This window comes from Oncorhynchus mykiss, chromosome 11 (genome assembly GCF_013265735.2).
Source record: "Oncorhynchus mykiss isolate Arlee chromosome 11, USDA_OmykA_1.1, whole genome shotgun sequence".
Taxonomy (NCBI): domain Eukaryota; kingdom Metazoa; phylum Chordata; class Actinopteri; order Salmoniformes; family Salmonidae; genus Oncorhynchus; species Oncorhynchus mykiss.
The window spans coordinates 21,262,345-21,274,471 of NC_048575.1; the positions used below are offsets into that span (position 1 = coordinate 21,262,345).

At 45.5% G+C, this 12,127-nt stretch overlaps 1 protein-coding gene across 3 annotated transcripts in view; it reads left to right on the forward strand.

Annotated features, from left to right (window-relative positions):
* LOC110535467 (rho guanine nucleotide exchange factor 4) overlaps positions 1 to 12,127 on the forward strand; it is a 77,916-nt gene that overhangs the window by 14,522 nt on the left and 51,267 nt on the right. Inside the window, exon 1 of one of the 3 annotated variants that reach the window (XM_036935161.1) lies at positions 1,235 to 1,784. The exons of the other annotated variants lie outside the window; for them this stretch is intronic. Within the exon in view, the coding sequence (XP_036791056.1) occupies positions 1,496 to 1,784 (289 nt within the window). The 5' untranslated portion in view covers positions 1,235 to 1,495. Of the gene's footprint in view, positions 1 to 1,234; positions 1,785 to 12,127 lie in introns of those variants that run through there. 3 annotated transcript variants of the gene reach the window in all.

Sequence of the window (12,127 nt, forward strand, 5' to 3'; positions counted from 1 at the left end):
CATTCTCAAAGAGCTCTAATCAGTCATTGTGAAGGAGTGTGTGTGTGTGTGTGAGAGAGAAAGAGAGAGAGAGATAGAGTTGCTGACTTTCTATGAGAATGCCATTGCAGTATTTTTCTAGTGCCCAACTCTTCTTAGTTCTGCCCTTGAGCCCTCCTCCTCCTCTCTCTCTCTCTCTCTCTCTCTCTCTCTCTCTCTCTCTCTCTCCGTCTCTCTCTCTCTCTCTCTCTCTCTCCGTCTCTCTCTCTCTCTCTCTCTCTCTCTCGCTCTCTCTCTCTCTCTCCGTATCTCTCTCTCTCTCTCCGTATCGTTCTCTCTCTCTCCGTATCTCTCTCCCTCTCTCTCGCATCTCTCTCTCTCTCTCTGTGTGTGTGTGTGTGTGTGTCTGCGTGCGTGTGTGTGTGTGTGTGTTTGTGTGTGATGAGGGTCAGTGTAGTGGGAATGCCTGGAACCATCTCCCTCGTGTGTAGTTCCCTGTGTTCTGTGTGTAATATATCCTGAGGTACAGAGAAATCCCATTCCAGTGGAAACAAATCATGTATCTGTTTTACTTTGAAGAGTTGGTACATGTGCTGTCTAGCCAGCCAGACAGCCGTTTATCTTCCCATGTTGATCTAACTTGTGTATCGTGGAGCAGAACCTGAAATAACACTGTTTTGTATCTTTGCAAAGTTATGACAGAGCACTGTTGAATCATTGGATAGGATATAACTCAGTAGGATTCAACTATGTGTGTGTTTACTGTTCATGTAGTTAAATAGAATGGTGGATCAGGTTAGCCCCCCTCTCTCTATCTATTTTCCTCTGCTCCTCTCTCTATCTGTCTCTTCCTTTCTCAATACCCCCCCCCCCCCCCCCCCACAGTGCTTTAGAAACAGCAGGCGGGGGAGATGGGGGGGGGGGAGGGGGGATTTTTTTCAGTCCCACCTTAATGGCACTGCACCATAACATTAGAGAGTCATCAGCCATCAGCGGCAGCCAGTCAGCTCCCAGGCAAACGACACTGCAGAGCTGCCGAGCCCCCCTAGAGGACCCCCACTGATGTCTGTCTGTAGCTGTGTGGCTGTAGCCTGAGTGTGGATGTGTGTGCGACCACTCGGCTATGTGAGTTAGCAACAGAGAGGGAGGGAGGGAGAGCGAACGAAGAAGGGAGAGAGAGCGATAGAGAGTGAGCTAGCGACGAAGAGAGAGCGAGAGAGAGAGAGAGAGAGAGAAGGGAGCAGCCGGCGAGAGCAGAGCAGAGCCAGAGAGAGGAGCAACAGCAGAGACTGAAGCACTCACTGACTGGCTGTGGAGCCGACTGACACATACAGCCTACCTACCTGGCTAGAGAGGCCTGGTAGAGGCTACATCACCGGTACCTACCTACCACCCTGCCTACCTACATACCCAGCGTTACCTAACTGTCTCTGGGAGAAACCACCTACCTGACCACCACTACTACCAGGCTCCAGTGCCCAGCTCCAGGTCTGTGTTTGGGGGCCCTCCTGTCCTGATGCGGACCCAGCAGGGCTCTGAGGGGCCCGTGCCCCTGCCCGGGGGCAGCTGTGGCAGCAGCGGCAGCACCAGCTCTGGACTCTCCCCTGGATCTCCTGGTTCGGACTCGGACAGCGGTACCCCCACCAGGGGAGGAGGAGGGGGGGGTGGTGGAGGAGGAGTAGGAGGGGGGGGTCTCGGGGAAAGATGGGGGGCAGGAGGAGGAGGAGGGATGGGGAGCCTAGGAGGTACTCTCAGGGGGGTCCTCTCCCACTATTGGAGCCTGGAGAGCCTGCACTCCACCACTGGTAAGAGGGTACCTACCTCACACACAACACACACACACTCCTCAGTGGGAGTAGGGTTAAAGGGTTTGTGTGTTTTTGGCCTGGCGGGTTTAGAAGGGAGGGGTGTTACCTGTCAGTCATTCTGACTGTGATGGTTGCCATGGTTTTGTGGTGCTGGCGTCTGTCAGTCTGTTCTGACCAGACCTGTTGATGAGTTGTCAATCATGGCTTAAAGGCACTGGTCGTGTAATTGTTATCTTGGCATTAGTAAACATGCTTCAGTCTGTGATATGATATGACTTCATCTCCTATTGGCTCAGAGAAAGGATGCATTGAGTTGGTGTTGTCTAACATTAGATACAGGCCTGTGTCGTTTTGCTGCTGCGATCTTCTGCATGTTTTCTCTATAGGAAGACTTATGACAGAGTACGAGGTGTGTTAGATGTTTCTGCTCAGTTAATGAGGTGTATCAGGTTAGTGTTTATCCAGCACAAAGGTCTCTAGGTAAGAGATGTATATTTTCACACGGAGCTTATGAGGTTGTTTGTTAATGGTGGAAGATATTGAGGGTGTTGCCCTCAATTGAAATAACGACGTGTGAATTCATGGTGTATTGGTCATATACAGCAGACGGAGGATTAAGTCATTTTGCCATTATGGCAGAGGGCTGTGTATTTGTGTGTGTATCTTTGAGCGTGCATGTGCCTGTGTGTGTGCATGTGCACATATGTGTGTGTGTGTGTTAGCATGTGTGAGTGTGTGAATTTGCACACTCTATAAGTGCCTGTGCAGTACCTGTTTGCTATTTCTGCTGTTGTCATCTGAGCGGGTGCAGCCAGGCTTGGAGTGTAATGATTCAGGAGAGAAGAGACGGCAGTTTTATTAGCCACAGGCTAAAATGCCACTGTGTGTGTGTGCGTGTGCGTATGCGTGCGTGCGTGTGTGTACGTGCGTGTTTGTGTGTATGTGTGTGTGTGTGTGTGTGTGTGTGTGTACGTGCGTGCGTGCGTGTTTGTGTGCGTGTGCATGTGACGGCAGCCCCATTAGCTACAGGCTAAAATGCCAGGCCACAGCTGTTATTAAAGGCAGTAGAAGGGAAGAGACACTAATAGGCTAGCTGCTGTTTGTCACATCAAGGGATAGTCTCTTATCAAACAGGTGCCAATCAGCGGCGTCATGGTAACAGGGATCTGAGTGTGGGGTGGATGTTTGTTATGTATATATGGCTAATATCTTCACTGCATTGCTCAGTTTCAGTTGATGAACTGTCTGTGCTGTACATGTTATATGGGGGGGATACAGTAGGAGAGAATCCTTGGTGTTTGTTGCCAAGTGCACTTTCACACACACATACGCACACACACACACACACACACACACACACACACACACACACACACACACACACACACACACACACACGGAATGTTATTGGAGAAAGCTGTGGTTTTCAGAATGGCCCTGGTCAGAATCTAAACTGCCGTTGTCTCTGCCTCTCTCTCTCACACACCCACACATTGCACTCTCTCTCTGTCTCTCTTGCTCTCTCTCTCTCTCTCTCTCTCTCTCTCTCTCTCTCTCTCTCTCTCTCTCTCTCTCTCTCTCTCTCTCTTCCTCTCTCACTCTCTCTCTTTCTCTCCCTCTCACTGCTTGTGAAACCTGATACATGGTAAACATTAAAAGCTAATGAGCCACTTGGTCTCCATTGAGGCTGTCGCACTGCCACGGATGAACTGACAGACAGACAGACAGACAGACAGACAGACAGACAGACAGACAGACAGACAGACAGACAGACAGAGCTAGAGAGCATCAAGAGAGGAGGATAGAGTGAGAGAAGATGGTACAGATGTAGGATGATCTTAATTTGATCACTCTTTTTCATTCCGCAGAGAATGCAGATGAACTTCATGATGTACATGAATTAACTTAAAACCCACACTAACACAAGGTTACAGTGCCTTGCAAAAGTTTTTCCTATTTTGTTGCATTACAACCTGTAATTTAAATTGATTTGTATTTGTATTTCATGTAATGGACATACACAAAATAGTCCAAATTGGTGAAGTGAAATGAAAAAAATAACTTGTTTAAAAAAAATCAAAAAGATTAAAAACTGAAAAGTGGTGCGTGCATATGTATTCACCCCCTTTGCTATGAAGCCCCTAAATAAGATCTAGTGCAACCAATTACCTTCAGAAGTCACATAATTAGTTAAATAAAGTCAACCTGTGTGCAATATAAGTGTCACATGATCTGTCACATGATCTCAGTATATATACATCTGTTCTGAAAGGCCCCAGAGTCTGTGACACCACTAAGCATGGGGCACCACCAAGCAAGCGGCACTATGAAGACCAAGGAGCTCTCCAAACAGGTCAGGGACAAAGTTGTGGAGAACAGATTAGGGTTAGGTTATAAAAAAATATCTGAAACTTTGAACATCCCACGGAGCACCGTTAAATCCATTATAAAAAAATGGAAAGAATATGGCACCACAACAAACCTGCCAAAAGAGGACCGCTCACCAAAACTCACGGACCAGGCAAGGAAGGAATTCATCAGAGAGGCAACAAAGAGACCAAAGATAACCCCGAAGGAGCTGCAAAGCTCCACAGCGGAGATTGGAGTATCTGTCCATAGGACCACTTTCAGCCGTACACTCCACAGAGTTGGGCTTTACGGAAGAGTGTCCAGAAAAAGCCATTGCTTAAAGAAAAAAATAAGCAAACATGTTTGGTGTTCGGCAAAAGGCACGTGGGAGACTCCCTAAACATATGGAAGAAGGTACTCTGGTCAGATGAGACTAAAATTGAGCGCAAACCCAACACTTCGCTTCACCCAGAGACAACCATCCCCATGGTGAAGCATGGTGGTGGCAGCATCATGCTGTGGGGATGTTTTTCATCGGCAGGGACTGTGAAACTGGTCAGAATTGAAGGAATGATGGATGGCGCTAAATACAGGGAAACTCTTGAGGGAAACCTGTTTCAGTCTCCCAGAGATTTGAGACTGGGACGGAGGTTCACCTTCCTGCAGGACACAACATTTAAATGTCTTGGAATGGCCTAGTCAAAGCCCAGACCTCAATCCAATTGAGAATCTGTGGTATGACTTAAAGATTGCTGTACACATTCGGAACCCATCCAACTTGAAGGAGCTAGAGCAGTTTTGCCTTGAAGAATTGGGCAAAAATCCCAGTGGCTAGATGTGCCAAGCTTATAGAGACATACCCCAAGAGACTTGCAGCTGTAATTGCTGTGAAAGGTGGCTCTACACAGTATTGACTTTGGGGGGGATGAATAGTTATGGACGTTCAAGTTTTCTGTTTTTTTTTGTCTTATTTCTTGTTTGTTTCACAATAAAAAGTATTTTTCATCTTCAAGTGGTAGGCATGTTGTGTAAATCAAATGATACAAAAAAAACATTTTAATTCCAGGTTGTAAGGCAACAAAATAGGAAAAATGCCAAGGGGGGTGACTACTTTTGCAAGCCACTGTATTATTGCAATTTTCATGTAGCTTACTTTTGGCCAGCTAATAGCCTAACCACTGATCAAGCAACATTATGGACTAAACGTTCAAATCCTGATGCTGCAGGATTATTTTGCTGTGACAATATAGGTCAAATTAAGATCAATAAGAGAGGGTGAGTGGGGGATGGAGGGAAGAGAGGTAGTGAAAAGTGAGGGAAATATAGTTGAGACTCAAACACCTCGTCCATTCAGAAACCCTGGCCGCTCTCACCATAACAGTTATAACAGACTCTCCCCAGACTATTGTGCAGTCACACAGACAGTTTTCCCCTCTCCTGAAAAGCACAGCCCTGTACCACACCAGCTGTAAACTGGACCTCGGGAAGCTTTTATGGGCTTGTTATGTTGTATGAGCCTGTCTTTCCTCTGCCCTGCCTGGCTAGCAGCCTGCTTAAGACCCTTCTTAACCCTTCTTAAGACAGAGCTGTGTTTGTGGAAGATAGCCAAGCGGCTGGTAATGGAATTTCATAGCAGCATTGATTTGAGCTTCATTGACCTCTGAGAGGGTGAGGATGAAAGGTCACAGATGTAGGTAGTAACCTGGCCAGGAAACAAACAGATAGAAAGACGATTGATGTGCATCAGGTTTGCCCTTGAGAAGGAGGGTATTGGGTGTTTGCGAGAAAGAGAAGGAGACGGAAGAGGAGGAGGAAGAGGAGGAGGAAGAAGTAGGAAACAGCCAGACATTGATTCAAAGAGAAGTGTAATCGTATTCCGGCTAGTTGTTTTGGGAGGCGAGGTGACTGTGAGTCCTCCAGAGTTGACATAGGGACAGAGGAGAACGGGAGATCTAGTGCCCCTCCCGAAACACAGAGCCCTAGTGACAGGCAATGGTCTCCCCCTCCCTCCCTCCCTGCTCTTAGATGGGGTGACGTTATCTCCTACTCTTCTCAGGGTTGGTGATTCACCCCCATTCAGATGCCATGATAACATGACACTCAGCCCATGCTGTAGCTGTTGCTGCTAGCTACTGAATCAGACTTTGATGTGGTTCCTCAGGCAGGCAGGCAGACAGGCAGGCAGGCAGGCAGGCAGGCAGCAGGTAGGCAGGCACTTACACACACCAGACATCACAGCTTTGTCACGCTCTGAGTATAGGATTACCCACGTCATGGCCGTGCCATTGTCCACTCTCAAACTTTCTGTCAGCTGATACTGAAATATTAGCTTCTTCTTGATCCAACAGTTAAAATAACCATATTCCGTAAAATGCCAGAGTGTGTGCACTGGGCATGCATGTGTGATGGCCACTCTGAGGTGAAGCGAGGCCAGTTGGTGAGGGTCCAGGGACCTCACGCTAACCCTTCCACCAAGCATACTCTCTGTCAGCTAGCACAGATAGAGAGGAGGAGGAGGAGGAGGAGGAGGAAGAGGAGGAAACAAAGGAGAGATGTCTGAAAGCATCCATCCAAACAGGAGGGATGTGGACTCTGGAAAATAGGTTGTCTTTTACACCAGCACACACAGCCCCTGTGTACTGCAGCTTGGCTGCTCCTCTCAGTGTGTACTGGGCAGAGAGGGAAGTAAGGCCTTCGCTTCATCACACTACTGTCATCTCAACTCAAATCACTTCTAACCAGAGACAATTTCCCCTTGGTACAATAAAGCTACATGCATATTTGCTGTGACGAATTTCTAGAAAGAAATGTCTTATTCTTCTTTTTTGTAGGCCTTGTTATGTAGTCACACCCTATGTGATGTCCTGTTTCTCCACTCATATTGACCAATGGGTGAAGGTTGTCACTAGAGAGGTATGAATATGTGATAAGATATTTCCTGTCTCAATTGATTGTACTTTTAATGCTGAATACAAGACAGTCATCTGTGACACTTGATGTGGTGTGTTGTCTCACCATTCTGTGTTATGTACAGTTTAAGCAGGACAGCAGGTAGCCTAGCGGTTAAGAGTGTTGGGCCAGTAACCGAAAGGTTGCTGGTTCCAATCCCCAAACTGACTAGGTGAAGAATCTGTCAATGTGCCCTTGAGCAAAGCACTTAACCCTAATTGCTCCTGTAAGTCGCTCTGGATAAGAGTGTCAGCTAAATTACAAAAAATGTTAAAGTAAAAATGGAAGTGATATGGTTCTGTGGTGCGGTTGAGTGAGATGACTGATTTAAGTGATGTATGGACAGTTCTGTTGGGTCGAGGTGTTACAGGTTCTCTGGTGTGCTGGGTAGAAGTGTTACAGGTTCTCTGGTGTGTTGGGTAGAAGTGTTACAGGTTCTCTGGTGTGTTGGGTAGAGGTGTTAGAGGTTCTCTGGTGTGTTGGGTACAGGTGTTACAGGTTCTCTGGTGTGTTGGGTAGAGGTGTTAGAGGTTCTCTGGTGTGTTGGGTAGAGGTGTTAGAGGTTCTCTGGTGTGTTGGGTAGAGGTGTTACAGGTTCTCTGGTGTGTTGGGTAGAAGTGTTACAGGTTCTCTGGTGTGTTGGGTAGAAGTGTTACAGGTTCTCTGGTGTGTGTTGGGTAGAAGTGTTACAGGTTTTCTGGTGTGTTGGGTAGAGGTGTTACAGGTTCTCTGGTGTGTTGGGCAGAAGTGTTACAGGTTCTCTGGTGTGTTGGGTCGAAGTGTTATAGGTTCTCTGGTGTGTTGGGTAGAGGTGTTACAGGTTCTCTGGTGTGTTGGGTAGAGAGAGGTGTTACAGGTTCTCTGGTGTGTTGGGTAGAAGTGTTACAGGTTCTCTGGTGTGTTGGGTAAAGGTGTTACAGGTTCTCTGGTGTGTTGGGTAAAGGTGTTACAGGTTCTCTGGTGTGTTGGGTAAAGGTGTTACAGGTTCTCTGGTGTGTTGGGTAGAGGTGTTACAGGTTCTCTGGCGTGTTGGGTCGAAGTGTTACAGGTTCTCTGGTGTGTTGGGTAGAGGTGTTACAGGTTCTCTGGTGTGTTGGGTAGAGGTGTTACAGGTTCTCTGGTGTGTTGGGTAGAGGTGTTAGAGGTTCTCTGGCGTGTTGGGTTGAAGTGTTACAGGTTCTCTGGTGTGTTGGGTAGAGGTGTTACAGGTTCTCTGGTGTGTTGGGTAGAGGTGTTACAGGTTCTCTGGTGTGTTGGGTAGAGGTGTTAGAAGTGTTACAGTGATAGAGTGTTAGAGCGCTGGGAGGCAATTAACTAGCTAATGGTGGTATATAAGCCTATAGGACCCAAGGCACTACATTAGGTCACTGCTTGGGGCACCGGACATGCCATAAAACAGATGTAATACTACCAGAGCTGTTGTTTGGTGAACCTTCTCACATGATGTCATGCATCTAACTACAGGAAGTGGAACACGTCCGCGAATCAACATCTCTCAATGATCTGCTGCAATTATGATTGATTAAAAGATAAACCTTACTGATAATATTGTCTTTCATCACTGTCGGAGTGTACTGATTTCATGTGTTTTTCCAGTGACAATGTAATGGTCATCACTGCTATAAGATCAAACTTTCACTCAATTTGAATCTGATGATTAAAATCCATAATATGTTTATATGACACAGTAACTTCCCCTCTCTGACAATGTCCTTTTCTCTCACACTGCCTCCAGATCTATAAAGAGCATGTCTTTTCTCCACATCTGTACCCAGTAGTACTGTAGCCATCTGCCTGTAGTAATCATTTAGTTAATTAGCCATATTTGTATTGGTTTATGTTCCCCTCTATGTCAGTAGGTTAATTGTCCCCCATTAGAATGCAGTTAGCTGAGCGAAGTCATCGTCAATGTACGATTTCAACATTCGTGACATTATTACCCCTGTCGTACTGTACTGTGGCCACACCCCTCTGGCATATTTAGTGTAGAATTTACAGGATTGTGTACATGCTGTGGGAGCGTATAAATCTACTGAAGACAGTCTATGCTGCATTAGGAGGTTTAATTTCACAGACAATGCGTAATAGACTACCTCCCTTGCAGAGCTGGCAGCGGCCCAACTATGTAGAAAGCTCGTATTATTTCCCTTTGTCGTCTTTGGGAATGAAGGGAAGAAAAAAATGTTGTTTGTTCTCTCATTGGCTGGAGTAGCTGGAATTCTTTCTCCTTAAATAGACATCATCCCCCCCCCATCCTCCTCTCTGTTTCGTTCCAAACCAGGAAGGATCTGGTTCTATCCATTTCAATTAAAGGGGATTTATTGGCATGGGAGCATATGTTTACATTGCCAAAGCAAGTGAAATAGATAATAAACAAAAGTGAAATAACCAATAAAACATTTACAGCAATATAACACTCCCAAAAGTTCCAAAATAATAAAGACATTCCAAATGTCATTATGTCTATATACAGTGTTGTAATGATGTGCAAATAGTTAACATACAAAAGGGAAAATAAATAAACATAAATATAGGTTGTATTTACAATGGTGTTTGTTCTTCACTGGTTGCCCTTTTCTTGTGGCAACAGGTCACACATCTTGCTGCTGTCTCCAACCCCACTCCTCCTCCCCTCTTTTGTCATTATATTCCCTCTTTCCACCCCTGCCATGCAGGAACAGTAGAAGATTGGGGTAACTGTGTTTGACGAGTGGTTAGGTTGTGGCTTGTGATAGGTGGTCATATAGGAAGCACAGTATATGACCACAGGGCCAGCGTTCATACTGTCATTCTCACATGACAAGCTGCCAAGTTAGTTAGCAGAGAGGCAGGCAGGTAGAGAGGCAAGCTGATAGAGAGGCAGGCAGGTTGAGAGGCAGGCTGACAGAGAGGCAGGCTGGGAGGCAAGCTGACTGAGAGGCTGAGAGGCAGGCTGACAGTGGCAGGCAGGCTGGCAAATGTGTTAATCAAATCAAAATAAATTTGAGAATTTAGGTTCTTGAAAGTAGCCACCCTTTGCCTTGATTACAGCTTTGCACACTCTTGGCATTCAACTTCACCTGGAATGCTTTTCCAACAGTATTATTATTAGTATTATTAGTATTATTATTAGTAGTAGTATTATTATTATTAGTATTATTAGTATTAGTGGAAGGAGTTCCCACATATGCTGAGCACTTGTTGACTGCTTTTCCTTCACTCTGCAGTCAAACTCATCCCAAACCATCTCAATTGGGTTGAGGTTGGTTGATTGTGGAGGCCAGGTCATCTGATGCAGCATGCCATCACTCACCTTCTTGGACAACTAGCCCTTACACAGCCTGGTGATAGTCCCATTAAGTGCAAACCAGATGGGATGGCATGTCACTACAGAATGCTGTGGTAGCCATGCTGGTTAAGTGTGCCTTGAATTCTAAATTAATCACAGACAGTGTCACCAGCAAAGCACCATCACACCTGGCTCTGGGTCTTCCTTACCTGTGGTGGTCCTCATGAGAGACAGTTAACTGTAATGAACTTGTCCTCTGCAGCAGAGGTAACTCTGGGTCTTCCTTTCCTGTGGTGGTCCTCATGAGAGACAGGTAACTGTAATGAACTTGTCCTCTGCAGCAGAGGTAACTCTGGGTCTTCCTTTCCTGTGACAGTCCTCATGACGGACAGTGAACTGTAATGAACTTATCCTCTGCAGCAGAGGTAACTCTGGGTCTTTACTGTAATGGTCCTCATCAGAGACAGTTTCATCATGGCACTTGATGATTTTTGCGACTGCACTTGAAGAATCTTTCAGAATTCTTGAAATTGATGAAATTCATGTCTTAAAGTAATGATGGACTGTTTCTCTTTGCTTATTTGAGCAGTTCTTGCCATAATATGGACTTGGTCTTTTACCAAATTCTGTATTTTCTGTATACCACCCCTACGTTGTCACAACACAACTGATTGGCTCAAAAGCATTAAGAAGGGAAGAAATTCAACAAATGAACTTTTAACAAGGCACAACTGTTAATTTAAATGCATTCCAGGTGACTACCTCAAGAAGCTGGTTGAGAGAATTCCAAGAGTGTGCAAAGCTGTAAGGGTGGCTACTTTGAAGAATCTGAAATATATAATATATTTTTTATTTGTTTAACACTTTTTTGATAACTACATGATTCCATATGTGTTATTTCATAGTTTTGAAGTCTTCACTATTATCCTACAATGTAGAAAATAGTAAAAATAAAGAAAAACCTTTGAACGAGTAGGTGTGTTCAAACTTTTGACCGATAGTGTTTCTATATGTTTGCTTTGCCAATGTACAGTATGTGGTTACACGTTCCAAGTCAATAAATCCTTTTGAATTTAAATCTCAGAGCCTCATGAGGGCTCTGTAACCCCCCTCTCTCTCTTTCTCTCCCACTTTCTCTGTGACCTGTGTACCTCTTTGACCTCCACACTAGTTGACCAGGGTAAACACAGGGCGAAGTGTAGAGCGTGTGAAGCTCCTCCGGTTCTGAGGCTGGACCAAAGGCCTCTCCTCCGGGGCTTGTCACAGTGATCACTGGGGTGGCTGTGTGGTCAGTCATGGGCCTCAGTGTCTCATGTTGACGACTCCCAGATCCCTCCCTGCACTTGTGCTTTTACGATCAGATGAGATGAGTTCTCTTGCTCTATATTTAGTCTCTTTGATGCTCCCTCCCTCCCAGCCCCTGCTTCTCTCTCTCTCTCTCTCTCTCTCTCTCTCTCAGTTCTCACGAGACAGGACTCATCGTGAGTTGGAACTGAACTGGGAACAACATTTTCACTAGTCTCTGTGGACTAGAGTTTGTACAGTACAGTGATCGCTTTGTTTCATTGCGTATTAGTCATGCTGCATACAAGCTAATTGAATAATTAAAACAATTTAGTTTCTAAAAATAAGATGCAAATCTATGTTTGGATAAACGGTTAGCCTATTGGTAGAAGCTTGAATACTTACTTGGTGTTACGTGTATAAAGTTGAGGAATATCTGCTTCTACGTGAATCCCTTTTGGTATCCTAGTGTTATGTTAGAAGTACTTAA